The 18,823-nt window shown below is 42.4% G+C and overlaps 1 protein-coding gene across 6 annotated transcripts in view; it reads right to left on the bottom strand.

Annotated features, from left to right (window-relative positions):
- Positions 1-65: 65 nt before the first annotated feature.
- The window catches only part of rap1gap2a (RAP1 GTPase activating protein 2a), a 94,492-nt gene continuing 75,734 nt past the window's right edge, over positions 66-18,823 (bottom strand). Inside the window, exons 1-22 of one of the 6 annotated variants that reach the window (XM_063492786.1) lie at positions 17,557-17,679; positions 17,428-17,463; positions 14,960-14,992; positions 14,263-14,295; positions 13,904-14,125; positions 13,697-13,800; positions 12,231-12,309; positions 11,800-11,853; positions 10,905-10,988; positions 10,694-10,794; positions 10,048-10,177; positions 8,332-8,487; positions 8,165-8,236; positions 6,679-6,765; positions 6,413-6,553; positions 5,248-5,397; positions 4,983-5,095; positions 4,791-4,889; positions 4,555-4,675; positions 2,568-2,670; positions 2,351-2,424; positions 67-2,028 (exon numbers count right to left, since the gene is read on the bottom strand). In XM_063492786.1, the coding sequence (XP_063348856.1) occupies positions 2,020-2,028; positions 2,351-2,424; positions 2,568-2,670; positions 4,555-4,675; positions 4,791-4,889; positions 4,983-5,095; positions 5,248-5,397; positions 6,413-6,553; positions 6,679-6,765; positions 8,165-8,236; positions 8,332-8,487; positions 10,048-10,177; positions 10,694-10,794; positions 10,905-10,988; positions 11,800-11,853; positions 12,231-12,309; positions 13,697-13,800; positions 13,904-14,125; positions 14,263-14,295; positions 14,960-14,992; positions 17,428-17,463; positions 17,557-17,559 (2,004 nt within the window). In that variant the 5' untranslated portion in view covers positions 17,560-17,679 and the 3' untranslated portion in view covers positions 67-2,019. Of the gene's footprint in view, positions 2,029-2,350; positions 2,425-2,567; positions 2,671-4,554; positions 4,676-4,790; positions 4,890-4,982; positions 5,096-5,247; positions 5,398-6,412; positions 6,554-6,678; positions 6,766-8,164; positions 8,237-8,331; positions 8,488-10,047; positions 10,178-10,693; positions 10,795-10,904; positions 10,989-11,799; positions 11,854-12,230; positions 12,310-13,696; positions 13,801-13,903; positions 14,126-14,262; positions 14,296-14,959; positions 14,993-17,427; positions 17,464-17,556; positions 17,680-18,823 lie in introns of those variants that run through there. The other 5 variants (XM_063492782.1, XM_063492788.1, XM_063492787.1 and 2 more) reach the window with 5 other exon arrangements.

Here is an 18,823-nt window from a genome sequence, read left to right on the forward strand (position 1 = left end):
GCATTAAAAAAACAAAACAACAGAAAACCTGAAACAAGACAAATATGACACAAAATACAACATTTTATTTTAGAATAAATTCTCAATGGCACATTACATAACCAAATATACATATACATGTTTAGACATCTTTTAACTTAATATATTTCCTTTAATCATTTCACCGTTAATTAGCGTACTCTGCAGTAACAATTTTTACATGACATCGATGCAAAAAAAGTTTAATAACTTAAGCGTATTAACAAAGGAAAGGCTGCAGGGCTTTTTTTTTTTTAGGCGACACCTGCTACAAACTATATGACATCTGAACTTCCCCAGAGGATTTCTATCCCTGCTTCCCTTACTCGAGGTAATCACCGACCGAGGGCAGCGTGTTTGGCAACACGCCTGCCTCTAGTCCTGATAAATTAGAAAGGTACTACTCAAGTTAGAACAGCTTCCTGGCAAGTTAAAAGGTGACCTACATGTAAATCACAGAGGGCGTTTGTAATTTGGGTGAACCTAGCTATTAAACCTTTTACACTCTTAGGCCAGCCTAAACTACAGGAACTGTTCCCTACACAGTAAGATTACACCGACATTAACACACACCAGCTTGATTGTTTTTGGTCACACTGGAAGCGAATGTGTGTGTCTTTATGCTTCTTTTCCAGGCTAATGTCAGTTGAAGATTAGACCCGTGGTCCTTCTGTGCCTGCGAGCACCCGACTTTGCAGTTTTTACTTGTATTTTTGCAACAGCTAAGTCCTTTTTTTAAAGGCTCATAGTTTACATTCAAAGTGTTTTTTGTAACTTCAAAGGTGGTTCGTTATAACCTGAACTTCATATTTTTCAAGTCATCCTCATCAGCTCACATCCTGGGAAAAACCCTGGAGATGTCCTAAAGAGCCGCCGTACGTACACGCCGATACACCGAGCTAGCGAGTTTCAATGGGAGGTATCAGAAGGTGAAATGTTTTCACTGAGTGCAACATCTATTTTGAGCAAATGTGGGTGTAGATCGGCAACCCACAACTGTGCTGTAACCAGATCCCCGTCCTCTCACATAGTGAGACGCACAGAGACGAGACGGAGGCTGAGAAAGAACGTGTCAGCGGCGAAAAGGGCTTTTTTTATGTGTGTGATGTGATAGATTGTAAGGCGCAGCTTTGGCTAAAAGAAGCTTGTGGCAAAATGTGTTGGCAGTGCCCCTCCCCACCCCGCCCCCCACCCCTGCTCTTGAGTTCAAGTCTATGAAGTTGCCCCTACGGATACAGAAATGCTGTCCTAGGAGGAGACACGTCACGTTTATAGTGCAGTAGACACAATGCAGCAGCTAGCGGGATTACAAAAAGCCTCGTCGAAATCAAAACTTGTTCTCTGGAAAAAGCATTTACATTATGCAAAGAACAAGCTCAGAAAGCACAGTGGAGAAGACTCCCAGCCGCGGTGCCTCCGAGGTCTTCCTACTGCGAGTCTTCTGTGCGCAGTTTTCGTCTGTTCAAGGGCGAAGGCAAATACATCCTGATGGCTGATGATTTCTTTTTTTCTTCCTTCACTGGGCACTCAACAGTCAGTGAGATAAAGGTTAACAGTTCGGCCATAAACTCGTGTCACAATTCTTCTAGGTGGTCATCATGTTTCTCTCTATCAAACAAGACGCTTGAGGAAAAAAAGCCGAGCTCGGCTTGAACTCACAGTATCACAGCCACGCCAAAGACCCTCACGTAAGGTGGATGAGCAACGGTGCAGCGAGTATCGACTAATCTGTAGCTAAAGGTTGGTTAGAAACAAAAGCCAAAATGTCAGCTGCTTCTCCTCCCTATATACTCACAGTAGTTTCAGTTAGATTCTAGTGTGCGGGGGACTCGGTAACCTTCTCAGGTTATCCTTGGCATTGGGAAGTAGTTCTACAGTGATTTTGTGGTTGTTGTTGTGACTTTTTTATTTTGTTGTCGTTGTTTTATTTTTTTGCAGCTCTGTCAGCAGGCGCTGTCCCTTCATTGTGCAAGGTTGGGGTTTTTTCCGTTCCACCCAAAGCTACTCAGACTGAAAGAGAGAAGAGGGAGAGCGTTCAGCACACGTCTTTCAGTCCGGGCTTATTACCCAACATCAGCTTGAGTGTTTCAGTCACATTACAGAGTTCCAGAGATAATGAGATGTCTATAAGATAGACAAAGTGTTAAAAAAACAGACAGACACACACACACCAGGGGACTTTTTGTCATTGCTGCCAGCATTCTGCCATAATTATCTTAATTTCAGTGTCGAACTTTCTCTCTTTAAAAGTTTTATGGAGCTTCTGTCTCGAAAAGTTGGAAATATCCTACTGAAAAATCTTAACAAGGCAGTGTTCAAGTATCAGACTTACAGTCGTGGATGAGTGGCTCATTTTGTCAAAGCGGAACTTCAAGTTTGACCTCGGTGAAGTCTTAGTTTTTCCATCTGTGGAAGAAAAAAAAGGGAGGAGACGGAAAGGAAACAAAGGAAATGCTCATTAGAAAATGAACTCATCCACCTCTGGCGTATCATTCTGTTCAAACTGGACTAAAAGCTAGTCCACGAATGCTTTATGAATTTAGGCTTGCCTGTTGGACTGCGGCACATGATGACAGGGGTGCAGGACCCTTGGCTTTCTATGTTGAGTGCGGGGCTGAAGGCAGAGGAAGAAGCTATGGGTGGATGGCTGGCCTGAGGGAAGGAGAGAAAGCGGGAGGACAAAAGTTAAATATGGACACAGACGTATGGGGGTGGGGGGCTAAAAGAGGTTCTCTGAAACGAGGGAGCAGAATTTTGCTGAAGTTGAATTTAACTTGCCCCTCAGCAAAGTGGGAAACATTGCAAGGAGTTGGGTAGAGCTGGCTTGGAGGGAAAAATTATCATAAAATGGGTTAGATTAAAATAGGTGATGTGGTGTCTTAAGTTTATTTCTAACTCAATATTTTGATTCCTGCATTCTACTAGAGTCAATTTGCATTATTCATAGTTAAAAATAATGCTTATTTATCTCACACAAGTCCTTTGTGCAGCTTATCACAGCTGCTGTGAGGTGAGAGGCAGGGTACACTCTGGAGGCAGCGCCAGTCTTTTGCTAGCTAACACAGACAACAATTCACACCTACAGTCAGTTTAGAATCATCAACCTAACCCCAGTAACTGCACGCTTTTGGGTGGAGTAGTTGGAGAGAACCCACACAGGCACAAGAAAAACACAAACTGAGGTGAGCACGACTCTCGCTGATATCATCAACACAACAAAGCAGAAAAATATGCTTTAGAGAGACAGTGCATAGGTAAACAACATGGTAAATGGACTGGTTCTTATATAGCGCTTTTCTACTCTATCTGAGCACTCAAAGCGCTTTCAAAGCGGATTAGTATAATAGCTCTCCTAGAAGATTTTTAGGGGTAAAGGTTTTGAAATATGTATACATATATATATGTATATGTATATATGTGTGTGTGTGTGTGTGTACAGTCGGCTAGTATGCTAGCTAACGAGCTAACTGTAGCATAAAGACTATACAAATGCTAATTCGCCTGGTTCCAAAGGTTGTAAAAACTAATGAACTAAAAAAAGTAAAATAAAAAAACAAAAACTGACCCCTACAAACTTTACAAATAGTTTTAATCTGCTGCTTCAAGTCTCTCTATTGCGCTAATAAAGACTGCGTTTTTCTTCCCATCCAGCCTATCAGATTCTCCCTTGTGATCCCCACTGGTGTACTTTACTGCTGCATCAGGCATTTAACAATTGCTTTAACAGTTTTCTCTGGCATTTAAGCCGTGTCTCTATCTCTCTCAGAGTTTCTACTGCGTAGGGATCATCTGTGCAAGCTGATCTCCTGCCAAACACTGAGAGGAGGAACAATTTCATAGCGTTTCTCAGGTAAGATAAAATAACACCTTGAAGCGGTTTTATCTGATACAAGGCGATCAAGTAGAGCTGCAATCCTCATAATTGAGATGCGCTTACTATGAAGCAGTTCTTAGTAATTATAGACTATTTCATCCACGACACTGACACCACCAACTACTTCAAACCTTTGGTTCTGACTCCATACAGATACGACAGAGTATTAGGGCCACATTAAGAAAAAAAAAAAAAGTCAAAATTTCGAGATTAAACTCGAAATACTATTTTGAGATGATGTTGTAGGCTGCTATTCTCCATCTACCTTGTGTAGATGACTTAGAGAAACAAGTTGATCAGCTGTCTTATTGTGTCTTGTGCTTCAACATACATCCTCTTTGCTGCACGAGGGTGTAACTATCTGTATGTTTGTATTTGTCCATTGCCACCTAATGCATCTTGCACAAATCCGACCAACTCTTCCAAGTTTGTGTGATTTTTCCTTCAGACCAGATGCAGCTTTTTGCACCATCTCTTCAATGTTCTTATACTTTATTCTCAAAATATTATTTTGACTTTATTCTCAAAATGAACATCAGTATATTTTGTTTATTTATGTGGCCCTAATACTTCTTTGTAAAGATGTAACTCTCAACAGCACAACACATTTTCTTTCTTTCTTTCCTTCTTTTCAAATGAAATGAATAAAAGTTTGGGCTCACCGTCTCCAATTCTTCCAGAGCTTCTGTTTCTCCCGTGGTGCTGCTGAAGCTGCTGGTGCTGGAAGAAGAACGAGAAATGTTCTGCCTGCCGCCGCCGCACTCCTTCAGCTTGACAAACGGCCTGTTGAGGAGAACACAGAGGAGCAACCGTGAGTAAAATTTGTACTGACGTGAAAAAGCAAACATTAAGCAGTATTGTTAAAGTATTCTTTAGATAAGATCAGCTTGGGTCTCACCTTTCTTTGTTGGGACAGATCTCAGGTGAGCTCGGATTGGATGACGTCTCTGATTTCATGTCCTGGGACAGCGGGCAGCTCTCTGCAAACTTTTGGTCGCTGCATACAAAAAGCAAATCCGTAAGTCAAAAGGTAGCTGTTTAAAAAGACTGTAACAGTAATAACTTCTGAATGCAGGGACCTTTAACCTACCTACGCGTGTGTTTGTCTGAAGAGGTTTCTGTGCTGGAGTGGAGACGGGGGAAGAGACCCGAGCGCCGTTTTACAGGGCTCTTCAGGGGAGACTTGGCTGACAGTACAGGAGGCTGCGTATAACAGAATAAAGAATTTGGCTTCTCTTAGTATTGCAGCACTTTAAAAATGTTCCCCAAAAATCATCCAACATTAAATATGGATGAGTAAATGAACAAGAACCAAAGCTTTTTGCTCAAGTCACATCTTGCTGAAGTGAACTCACAGTGAAGGTGCTCTTTGTGCATTCGCTGGTGCTCTGCGGCAGACCTCCACCACTGAGGCTGGCTGGAACACCACCTCCTACACCGGGGCTCCTGTGACGGTGAGACCCTACCATAGTCTCCATGGAGTGGCTCCTGACCCGCATGGCTCTCTGGAGAAACAGGAGAAAAGAGAGAATGAGCTCATGATGAGGGAGAGGAGGAGGTTAAGGAGTAGAAGCAAGTAAAGACACATGGAAACGGTGTGAAATAATGAAGTTGGGGGGAGGCAGTGTCAAGAAGGTGACCACAAGAGGGCGCAGTTGTCCAAGGAGAAGAAAAAGCGAGTTAGAGAAGAAAGAGTATTGTAACTGTGTTACACTCATTATTCATATCATTGGTTCATTGATATAAAAGGAGTTTATGATAACTTCCGGTTGGTAACATTCAAATCAAATGTCGATACTTTTCCCACCTTTGCTATCTGCCTCAGCTATGACCAGCTCAAATTCACACACACACAAACAACATCATATGAGATCGTCTTTATTTATCATCATATAATTCCCCCACGTGCATTTACAGTGACACAGAAAGGTAATACACAGCAACTGCCACGACAGCAACAATAAGAGCGCCCCCTGGGACCGACTGCAGAAACTGCAAAGCCGCCGTCCACAACACCTGCGAAGAGCGATAGAATCAAATGATTACATTAGTTACACATTTTCGTGGCGACAAACAGAGACACACATTCAAGGCGGTCCTTTTAAAGACACTCCAGCCTTCAGTGAGCACGTGCAATGGCGGTGTGATGGGTTAGAGAGATTTAGGTGGCTGGTGAGAGGAAGCAGAGGAGAAATTCATAAAGAGAACGTCACAGTTTCATACAGATTTAGCGCCGCAGCGTTTTGCATGTTCACATGTTCACACTGAATACACACACACACACACAGACACGCACACACACTGTGAGTATAAGGTCAAAATTCTCAAGCACAGAGAAATCCAGGAGCGTCTGTGATAACAATGGTTTAGCGCCTCAAGTCATCTTGCAGACCTGTGACATTTCGCTGACCTACAGCGAGCAAACCTGGCACTCTTGTGCTGTAATGACGGTGATTAAATAAATGTCACAGAGCTGAGAAAAGATTGAACGATGTACTTTTTGTCTAGGCTCATGTTCACCTTGAAGGACTCCAGCAGGCCTCCGTGTCCCCCGTTCTCAAGCTTGTCCTCCTCTCCGACCTGTCCCAGACCAAGCGCGCTTTGACTCTGTCTGTGCAGCTCGTCGTGGAGATTGTCCAGCAGCGCGGCTCGTGTTCGCCCCTGAAATTGGTTCACACACACGCACACAAGCAGGAACGCATCAGGAAAACGATTAGGGATGAATCGGCAGAGCGGACCGAAGGCATGCTGCGGTGTTTTGGTGTAGCTGTGCGCGCGTGTGTCACCTCCAGTTTGGCGAATTTGTCAGATTTGTAGCAGGCGTTTTCAGCATTGATCAGCTTTGTCAGCAGGAAGTCTCGAAACTCTGGGCCCTAGAGAGCGACAGAGGCGAGGAGGGAAGTTGATGAGCAACAAGGAATGGGGAGGGTGACAATGACGAAAGGAAAAGGTGACCTTAACGATATACAGACAACAGTGCCTCAGCTCATTGTGCTGTGGTGATCATGAGCGTAAATGATTTTAAAATCCCATCTGCCTCAAATTCCCCCTTTTCATCCTCTTATTCTGCATTGAGCAGCTTTATTATCGACTGAATGCTGAAACCAGTGTCTCTAATTTTTTTCTGCATTGGAGTTTTGCTTTTGTGACAGAATCCTGAAATAAATCTTTCATCCTTCACTAAGCAATAACTTTATAGAGATACTAAATACCTGTGACTGTATTTTCTTATTATATTACCTTTGGATATTTTCTCCACGAACAGGAAGTCTTTTGCACTAAGCTACCTACAGCTTCTTATCTACTTTAAGATTGGCATCAATCTCCTAACCAACTCTCTGCTGGAAATCTAAAAAGGGTATTTTCACATGCTTGCAGACACCTTTTACTGAAAGGCAATCCGTGCTGCAGGTCAGCGTGTCATTTCCTGCCAAAAGCACTACTCTTCTTCTTCATATTGAATGACTGGCTGCCAGCGGAGGATATCAGTTCATTTCAGTGAACTTTAGCTTTTCGTCAGCACAAGCCATTGAAGTCAAGGTCAAAAAGTTGACTCTGCCTGGTGTGTTTTTGGTAGTGTTTGCGTGTGTGTATGTTGTTCTGTCTGTAAACAGCTCAAAAGGTTTTCAAGGAACTCGGATAAAAACTGGGGGATGTAGAGACCTTGAAGTCCACCAAGGTCTACAAGGTCAACTCAATGATTTATTGATCAAAAATTGACAAAAAGCCTTAAAACTATTTTTTAAAAGTGTGGTGTGTCCTGCAACGATATAGACAGTACCGTTTGACCTCTTCTTTATGGTCAAATAAGGTCAAACTTTCATAAAATGACTTTTATCTTTAAAACTGTGCTTACATTCGGAAAATACATCCTTTGTTTGTATTAGCAACATTTGGTAAATGATTCTAGTGTATGGGGAAAACGTGGCCAAATATCATGCCACATTTGACCTCTGACCTCACATTTCCCTTTCTCTCAAGTGAAAACAAATGATATGCTTAGTTAGAAATATACTGTAGTATAATATTATATATAATATAATATAATAATTCATTATGTCAAGTTATTTACAAATCGTACCTATTATCCATTATCTACTCCCTTGCGACCCTTATCTGATTTTTACTGCACTCAAACCTCTTAAAAAAACAAAGAAAATAAAGTCAATATATAGAAAATATAATATTATTCCCTTAAAAGTAAATACTGCCCAGACAGCGAGCTGCCTTGGTGGTGCTTCTTTTCATACTGAGATCACATCTGCCGCTCACCTTCTTGAAGATGGCTGGGTTTGGGAGGGGAGGTCCAAATGAAGGTACATCTTCCCTCGCCGTAACAGACACCTGTCAGCATAAAACAAGTAACAGCCACATGTTACTGTGGCCACCGGCTCACTACAGCACACACGGAAGGAGAGGAAGTATTTTCCGGTTTGTACCTTGTATGTCGTGTGCTCTGTGCAGGGGTTCTCTGCCTGCACCAGGACGTAGGCGTGCAGGAAGTTGGAGGCGATCATGTCCGGAACAAACGGTGTGGGCTCTTCTTGGAAGACTGCGGCCACAATGTCGTTTCCTATGTGCCTTTTTCTTTGGAGCTGAGGAGGAAATAATTACCTCGGGTCACCGGTTTTTGCTATGTGTTTGTTTTTGAACGCTTTCAAAATAAGAGCTCGGGATATGGCTTCTACACTACATGAGCCCCTGAATTCAAGAAGGGGTCATATGGTTCTCGGGAGGATTTTAGAGACTTCACATCAAACCCTCAGCGATAGCTTATATAAGAGCAATTTAGTTTTTTATTAGGATGGCAAAGCTCATTGTCACCGAGCACTTTAAGACTACAATGAAGGTTCAAAAAGAAAAGATCTTAACACAAGATTTAATAACTGCCAGTGCAGGGCCCATCAGGCTTATCTCAGTGCTGGATTAGAATAAGAGGAGCGTGCTACATTGATAGCAAGTCCATAAAGTCTTCATGATAATTCTCCTCTGAAACAGAGGGGAGATTTTATTGTTTAGAGTTCATTAAAATAATACATTTGTATGATAGAAAGGCCAGAAAGGTCAGTGGTTTAACACTGTGTGCAGATTTTGGTTGTGCATCTGCTATTTTCACACGTCGTCCACAAGTGCCAGACAAGACTTGACATGTGTCTTAGAATACATGCAGTTATGTGTGTATCCAAGTCATGCCCCCACTGTAATTTAGTGCGGATGCTGCTGTCAGAGTCTGAAGAACACTGAAGGTCACTCGTTGATGAGACTGTTCATCTTTGGCTACTCATATTTTTTTCCCTTCTACTTCCTGTACACTGAAAACTTTAGAATAGAACATGTTTGCAGAAAAATGAGATTCAGCACAAAACTGAGAGCTCACTGCAGACACTAAAAGCAAAAGTCTCTGTAGCATTTAAGCTATTGTTTTATATGGTATATAATATACTGGGGTGACAATTTGCTAATAAGTGATTTAATACACTGCTACAGCATTTTAGGCCATCTAGTCGCTCTTTTACTCCTTTTATGAATGGATTTTAAAAGTTTTGTAACTGATCCTCCTTTATGTTTTTCTTAGTTTTTTCATAAGAAGCCAAAGAACAATTTATTTAGTTTCTGAAACCAGCTGAAAGATATAGATGACACAAGAAAGGTCAGCTTTGTTCAAATATTAACTTCAGATCAGCACCAGATGATCCTTTAACCCTAACCACGATTGAATCCTAACCCCCAACCCAACGATGGCTCGAAACGCTCCCTTTGTTGGATTTTTTTCCTGAGTGGACATCCGCAGGTTCTTTTCTGTGTCGCAGGACATAATAACTATGTGATTGGTCACTTGCAATAGTAAACCTGGATCAATATTAATCATATGATGATCCAGGAACAACACCAACACGTGAATATCAGATACACCATCAGCACCACAGGCATAAAAGCAAGAATGTGCTCCTTTTAAAGTCCTCTTTTATAGCTGTGAGATGATCTAGTGCATTTAACTCAACCATTCTTCCAACAGGGGATCAAATCTGAATTCAGTGCCTTTGAATCAAAGCAATTTGATATTGATATTTCTGGGTTCAAGTGCCCCATTTGGCAGCTAAATCCATACATGCATTCAGTGTAACAATAATAAAGGCAGAATTAAGCTGTGATACCTGCTGAACATCACCCTCGGTGAAGGGAAGCTTAGTTGACACGTGGAACATAATCTCCCTCTGTCTGAAGACGGTGTAGACAGATTCAGACCCCGTCTGTCCATGGGACACGTCCAGCCCACCACGGAACCTGTCACAGGATCAGAGCTCTCATGTTCTCTGTGCAGCCTCCAGCCTTCACTTACAAGGTTCTGTTTCATGCATTTTAAAAATCCTGTCATCACATTTTAAGCCTAACTGGCTCCAGTGTCATTCAAATGTGATGTGTCAGCTACAATTTATAGTCTCCTTATGTAAAAGCAACAAGTGTAACCCTATAGGAGAAAGCTTGCGGCACCCCCCCCACCCCCCACCTTACAATAAACAAAGCTCTGATTACCTGTCCATGTGGCACTTTCTTTGCACAAATCTGTTGCACTAAGCAGTTTACCCACGTTGCATGCTGAGTCCGAAACAGCAGGACAAATTGCTCCAAGGTTACAGTAATTAAAGCTCGCTATGTTCTTCACTGTAATAAGCCCATGGTTCCTTCTTTTTAGACTCACTCGTTCCTTTGGATTTAAATTTGACTGAATCCTTTCTTCCTGCCACTTTCTCTCACATTACTCTAGTTGTTTTATGCCAACGAACTGCATTTTACCCTCACCCTTTAAAATCTTGAAGTTCAACGGTGTCTCCTAGGATACTGAGAAACTCCTTGAAAGCTGGCGTCTCCTCATTGTTTCCAAATAGCTCCTCTTCTGATGTCTGAGGAGGAAAACACACACATGCACATAAAGTGAAGGACAGAGAAGAGAAAGATAGATGAGATAAAAGGGTACATGTAAAGTGAGCGGAAGATAATTAAAATAGCTCACCTGTCCAAACTTCTGGTAGATGACTCCGAATTTGAACGTGTTGTTCACCTCATGTTCATCGTAAGCCACTATTAACTGGGATCCCTGTACGTAAACAAAATAGAGGAAAAGTCGTACTTTCTTCCTATGATTATAAGCTGTACACTTTTAAAAAAAGAAGTGTTTTCCTCCTCTATAACACGTCTCCAGGGCAGGTTTTATTGGGTCCATGTTATGTAAGGCTGTCATGCAACAAACTGTATAGCGGCCCCCAGCGAGGGCAGTGATCCTGTTGCTGTCTCTTGCATACGGAGACACAGATGGTTTTTTTCCTTCCCTGAGGCACAGGCTGAAAGCATGCTCCATCACACTCCTCCATCAGGCTCACAGGAGGAAGAGGAGGAGGAGGAGGAACAGATCCATCAAATTCATTTTAGAGAGTTGCGGTATCATCAATCGTTTCTTGACTAATATGCTTACTGCGCAGGGCAGATGTTAGAGAGGCAGGAGGTAGGGGGTAAAATGTGACAAGAAGGACGTGTTTTTCTGGATAAAATTTTAGGAGGTTGAAAAGTTAATGAAATCCAATGTGTAGGGACAGGCAGGTGATGCTGGCAAAAAATAATTAAAGCTCAAATGTCTACAAAAGCCCCGGGCTTTAAATAAAAGCCATCAAATATTTATAGAAATGAAAATTCATGAAAAGTTATTTATGAACATTACTATAAAGTTGTGGCAGCTATAATTAAATGTCCTTTCAGCTATACTGCTCCCCTTTGTGTCTCAGGAGACGTAAGGGACTGGAAAAGCTACCTCATTTCAGCTTGAATGAATATTTGCCTTGACGAGGACGGAAGAGCTCAGGTCACACTGGGTGTGATGATGGTTGCAGTGCAGGAACTGAGGATGAACTCACCCGTGGGTACAGGACCGGGTTGAACTTCAGCCCTGTGGCATCATCACAAAAGACCTAAAAGACGAAAAAACAGAGAGAAGGATCACTGTAAAGGAGCACTAATCCAATGTACCAGAAAATGTCTTTGAGATAATAATAATCAGTCACATGTCAGAGAGCAAAAAGAAATATAACAGGAAGGGAACAATTCCACTTCAACATTTTTTCCTGTTACCTTGACTTCTTTAACCTAATGCAATTTTTGTCCTGTTATTACTTGTGAGAAGTGCTATTCTGAAATAATACATGTGATTACTAAAGTCTTTCCTTCTCCCTCACGCTCAGGTTTTCACCATACCTCCCTGAATATGTGCCATTATGTTTTGATGTTGCTATATGTGCATGGAAACTGTCTGCCTTTAAACCTGGTGTACCTGTGAGCTCTATCTTACCTTGGCAATCTGTGGTACGCTGGGCAGCTGGTTGATCCCTGCTAAAGAGATTCTATCGTGAACTGTTTTGGTCCTCGACCTGCAAGAAGAATATAAATTGGGCATCCACTTAGAGCAGGGATCTCAAACATAAGGCCCGTGGACTAAAATCGGGCTGGCAAAGACTCTGATCCGGCCCACTGGATGGCTTTGGAAAATGTAATGGAGGGCATACATTTTGGACTTTTAACTGTGTTTTCATAAGTTTTCCTACCGATTAAGAACTCATCTATGGCATTTCATAGGACACTAAAGTAATTTTGTGATAGATAAAAAAATGAAAACAATTAACAGAAAGTTTTTTCACCGTATCCTATAAAAATGTCAATTTTTTACAGTGGTCCCACAGTAAAAAAAAATGCAAAATGTGAATGAACAAAAACTTTATTTTATAATTACAGTACAGTCTGGGCAGGGAGCTGCATAACTTTTTCTCTTATTTTACACAATTGTTTGTTGCAGTTTAAACCCAATGGGGATTAAATGGGCAGTTAAAGGGGAATTTCACTGGCCCCGCCCACTCAAAATGGGCTGAATGTGGCCCACAATGTAAAAGGAGTTTGACTTATAGGACCGTTCAAGAATTTGTTCCATCAAAGAGATTTCTAGTTAACTCCTAGTGTCCATGTAGTTCACTGTGCTGGTGAAATTCAAGGAAGAATATGAGGAAATTTGAACTAATCATTTTAACCAATTTTGAATTAAGAAAAAATAAAGTCACTGGGTTCATTGACTAAATGTAGCAGTGCTGCTCATAACACTAGCATTATCACAGTCATCTGTCATAGAGAAGATTAGCAATCACCTGGCTACAGTTCTCTGTGCAACACCCACAATGGCTACGTAACAACAAAGCATTATGCTATTTGTTTTGCTCGCCCGTTAATCAAAATGTCACCAACTGTGATAATAGCAAAAAACATTATTCATCACAGAGCAATATAATCATATGAAATTTGGTAAACATGGAGTGCACAGAGCTGCAATAAAACAGAATGGAGGCCTGGGTTATTAGTGTGTTTTAGCCATGCCAACAGTGTTTGTGTGTCTTCAGGGTTTTAGGTTTGTCGAATAATTAATTGGAGCTTGACTGTAGTTCAGACAGAAATGTCACAAAAATGTATCGCAAATGTTTTCAGATATGTTGTTCACTTTTCCTGTATCGGCACTATGAGAATGGCATTTGGGTCGTGTGGATGGATTGATTTTTGCCACAACATTTGTTTTAGAAGAATCTGAATGAACTAGCACTAGGCCAGGACAGGTTTTCATTCATCCTACTTTTGCTCTTATTATCACTCTATGGCAGGAATTTTTGGTTTAGCCCATCACTAACAGGAACATGAAGGAAAACCACATCAGACTTTAAATCCTGAACTTATAATATGTGAAGTGAAGCTACTGTTGCTGCCTTTGCCTGACTGTACCTGAGCATGATGCGCAGGAACTCCTGTCCCTCAGCCTCTTCGTGTTTCAGGGACATGATGAGGTTGCCTATGCTGCTGCCGGTGCAATAGTAGTTCATGTGCTCCTGGGTGTATGTATATAGAAAAGGAGGTAAGCGAGGGAGAAAGGTGCAGTTTAGACTTTAAAGACTCGCACTGCTTGGTACAAACTGACATGACTGCTCTAACCTTGCCCAGGAAGTGTTTGCGGTAGGCACGGGCTGTGCTGTTGCACTCCAGACGGTAGCTGTGCCCCCCACCGGGGCTCATGCCCTCTCCTCCGTCTTCCTCCTCACAGAAACTAGATTCTGAGGAAGATGGAGTTCCTGCCGGTGCTTCCACATCCTCAATCCAATAACCCCCGAACTGGGGCAGGATTACCTGGGGGTATGGACCACCCTTCTCTAGGACCTTGCGTGTAAAAGGTTGGGAGAGAATGAGGAACTAAAACATAACCAACTAAAAAAGTGTGTGCTTTTCATGCTTTGCCAAAGGTTGCAAATGTTTTGCATTATGGCTGAGTGAAAGATGAGCTAGAAATGACTCACATCTTCTATCCGTGGGTAGGGGATATAGTCATCCTGTAAAAAAAAGAGGACAGACATACATACACATATGAACACACCATCAGTAACACTTTTAACTTGTATGAACTTCACTGATTTTTGCGACGGTGAAACAGATCCAAGCACATCCACAAACACAGGTGCGAAAGGGGAGTGCAGCTCAAGATACTAAATAAACGTCGGGGCGATGATGCAACGCAAAATGCAAAGTCATCAGCAAACATCAGCGAGGGAGTGTGTTTGATTCAGTGGCCCCTGAGATTTTAGAGCTGTTGTGTGCCTTTGGCACTGCTTGCCCGGCTTCAGTGTGACCTCTAAAATACTGCTGAGGCCTGTCTGCATTGTTGGTGGTGCAGGGCTCCGGGCAGCCAGTCATTTATATTCTGTGGCAGCAGGAGCCAGCAACTCTGGCAGGCCGGAGAGGATCAATTGACAGCTGGAGTTCATTCAACTTATAATCAATCTGATCAGGGGGTTATGGATTTTTGCACTTTGAAAGCCCTGAGAAAAGTCTGAAAAACGTTCACGGGGTGTTCAGAATTCCTTCGCGGCGAGGAGTCCGACCACAGAGCAAAGCAGTGCAGCAATGAAGCACAGCATGCAGAATAAATGGTGACACACACAGACACACTAATGAGACCCACAGAGAAGATATCAACAAGTGTGTATCGAGTCACACCTTCCATTTTTTGGTCTCTTCAGCTTTAGGGACCTTATTAAAGTCCAATCGCAGCATAAGAGTGGAAAAGCACAAGGGTCAAAAAAGAATTTAAAAAAATACAAGTTCAGTTTATTTGTGCAATGTTCCAAAAGGGTGCAGAAACATTCTTGTTTTCAGACTTCAGACTGTCTCATCTGCTGACAGGTGAAAACAGAGTGAGTCATACATGCTAATATACTCTCCAGCAAACACAAACACACACACATACACGAGCGCACACAGGTAATGCAGTCACTTAGTCATCCTCTCTCTGAATCCAGCTTCCACACACTAAGTGTTCCTTTCTTCACTTGCTATTATCATTTGTTGTTACACAGAAACGCTGAGGCGCAGGCCAAAGCCTTTTTTTTTTCATAGTGTGCAGCGCAGTGCAAATATATGCAGATATGAAAAGCCAATCTAGTAGACACAGTAAATTGGCCAATTATGCTACGGGCCCAGTGGAACAGCTCATCTACATGACTGAGAATAAGAGTGAGGAAATAAATGCATGTGTGCAGATTCACAGCTCTTAGCATACACACCACCACCATCGCTTATACTGCCACCAATCATACCAAGAGTCAGGCAGAATTCATTTGAAGAGAGCAAATGCAACCCCGACACACACACACATACAAGTGTTTGCACACACTTCTAAGTCTAATCTGTAGTGGTTTATGTCTGTCTGAGTGCATACTGATGGAGCAGCTGTTGCAGTCAGCGGGGAGTCAGTGTCAACAGTATGACACTGATCAGAAAGAGTCTTCAGAGGCTTCGATTTTTGGTCATACAGAAGAGCCAACAAAGGCAGAGGAAGCAGAGAGAGGGGTGAAAATTGGTGAAGCTGCCAAAAGAACAGGAAAGGAGGGAGTGGACCGGAGATGGAGAGCAAAAAAAAGAAAAAAGTGACCTTCATCATCAGGAATACACTTTGAAAGCCTGATTCCAAACGTTCAGAGCCCAGACGAGAAGGTCAGTGCAAGCTGAGCTTCAGCAAAGACTGACGAGCTGCCAGTTTCACTCTGCATACGTGTGTGACTCTTTGATCATCAGGCTGCTTAGGGGGCCGTCATCCTCTAGTTACACTTTCTAAATAACTCCAGTGATGTCCTCAATCAGGTTCTCCCTCACGCTGACTTACTATCTCACACCTTGTCTCCTCTTAGCTATTTCTGTTTACTTCTATTCTAATCACAGATGCTATTTTACATTGTTTTTGACACAGTCTCTTACACGATGCTGTGTTTCTCTAACTGTAACTAGACCACACGGCAGTCTTACTTGCTGTTACTGATACTGTAAAGAATATTTTCAACAGTGGATCAATGCGTATGTGGTACAGTGAATAATACTCACTGCAATAATCAGAAAAGGCTGCGCACATGAGACTGACCTAAAATGAACTACAGAGGCCGACAAGTCAGTCAATGCTCATTGAGTTTTTGAGCGCCAGTAGAGTCCCACAGCAAGGGGGAATATCATATTTCAGGCTTTGGATGCACAGAATTGTTTGTTTTGGTCTTTTTATAGGATTCGTTGGCAATAGAAGGAAAAAAATAAACACAAATCATCAGCAGTCTCAAAGAAAGTTTAAAAGAAACAAATGGAAATGTTATAATTTTGTTGGAGGGCGCTTTTCTGGTATTTAATATGGTGCATTCAGGGGTCACTGGATAAAACTGGCATTCCTTAACTTTCAGCTGCAGGTCAGTTCACACCTCTTGGATCCTGAGCGAAGAAAGTCTAATGACTTAAAAGTATGGGGCTTTCTATTCTTAACCTATTAATGGTTCTGCCGTCTCGACCCAGTATGACCACCTAATAATTCACGTCTTGAACATCTAATAATAAACCCGCATGAGCAATTATCTCTGTCTGAATCTTCCTATGGTCATATGCTCCCTTTTTGGTATGTTTTCTTTCCTACCTTACTTCTCTTCCTCCTCACCCTTTTTAACCCCCCTCGCCCAACCCCATCTGTCCTCAGACAACTCAAAGCCTGCACCCTTAGGGCCCTGTGGAGGGCACAAAGTGGTCGAACACAGAGACAGAGACAGACTTTGTTCAGAACAAAAATAAAATCAATGTATTCCACACAGAGAAGGAGAAAATAGTCATGCCAGTCCAGATCTTTGTGTGGATGTTCTTCTCTGCCGCCTGCATGCCTATTATCCAATCTAAGACACACGCAGCGCTGACTTTCAGTGATTAAATCATCAGCGTGAGCCCTATTCAAGTATATGTTAAAGCTGATTTTGGTCAAAGAAAAACAAGGTGATAGGAGGAACCCTCTTATGGCAAAAAAAACTCTCTACTATAGCTCAGTAGTGCTGGCTGAAGATAGGGAAAGAATGGAGGAAATAGGGATACTGAAATAAGGAAATGATAGAGGGACAGCAGCAGAGAAGGAAATGGCATTCAGAGGAATGTAAATTTCGTCATACCTGCATCTTTTCCAGCATGTCGAAGAACTCTGCGGACTGGAACAGAGACAGAAATAGATTACAAAGTATCTAAAACAAGCTGAAAGAGAGCTAAACTCTGACTGTCAGAGGACGACAATCTACTGACACCATTTAGTCGACAGCAGTTCAATCATCGCCCTTTGGCTGGCTTCAATTTACACCTCACACAAGTGTTTTGACACTCAATGCTCAACCTAAACGTCTGCATTTAAAGCCCTCACACTGATAACATTCATCTGCAAGAGTAGATTGTGCCGCTCCCTCCCCTCCACGGGATCAGCTCTGCAGCGTCACAGAGGGCTGGGTCAGCCTCTCACACCCGCACGCGCTCACACACTGATAAAAAACCACTTCCTCAAAGAGCAACACATACTACACAACACACAAACCAGCTTCCTTAAGTGCATTCACACACACACACACACACACACACACACACACACACACACACACACACACACACACACACACACACACCGCCCTGTTCCCACGGGGCCTCCGCCTTGCCACATTAACAAGCTGTAAGGGTGATAATGGCACTTATGGCCTTTATGCTCAGATTTTGGCACATATATAACGTGCAAAGCAATGCATGGACAGTTTTAGGTAACAAGTGTGTGTGAGCGCATCAGCGCTTTGACTCACATCACAGGAGATACTGATCTCTGACCCTAAATTAAACTTGCCATTAATAAAAGCTGGTTTAAACACAGACAGAAGTTGAGCGCCTCTCATCATCAACTCTATAACTGCAGTGTTGTGCTTCCTTTTTAAACTGCTTCTGCAAAAACAAACAAAGTCGACTAATGCCTACTTTAATTATATTTGACAGCTAGAGTCATGCTGGCACATGTGAAGGAGTTTTTGCTACATTGAGTGCCCAAGGCAGCTAAAAAGACACGCTGTAGCAGTTCACCTTTGCAGCGTCCCAATGGGCTCTTGGGAGTGCAGACAGCATGTTGAGCCTCCAATGGTGTCCAGACAAGTCCAAGGACAAGGAAGCCATATCTGCCTTTCTGTTCCACTGTCAGTCTAAAACATATCTCTACATGCCTACTTCCCTTTTCTCACCGTTGCTCTCTAATCTCAGTGTGTCATTATACTAATCTGTCCCCTATACTCTCTTATTACTCAGTCATTTCCTCTTTTCTTTTATTAGCCTTTTTCTCTCTTAGTTTTTCTTGCCTTTTCTCTCCTGCTCGCACTCGTTCACTCTTTCTGTGTTAGCCCGGTGACATCTGGATATCTTATTTCCCATGGCAACCTGTGGAGGCTGCCACGATCAGCCTGTCTGTCTGCCTGGCTGACTCAATGACTGGCAGACTCACTGGTAGCTAGAATTCACACATACTCACGCTAATCATGAACACAACCA

The sequence above is a fragment of the Pelmatolapia mariae genome, linkage group LG14, assembly GCF_036321145.2.
Source record: "Pelmatolapia mariae isolate MD_Pm_ZW linkage group LG14, Pm_UMD_F_2, whole genome shotgun sequence".
In the NCBI taxonomy this organism is placed as follows: domain Eukaryota; kingdom Metazoa; phylum Chordata; class Actinopteri; order Cichliformes; family Cichlidae; genus Pelmatolapia; species Pelmatolapia mariae.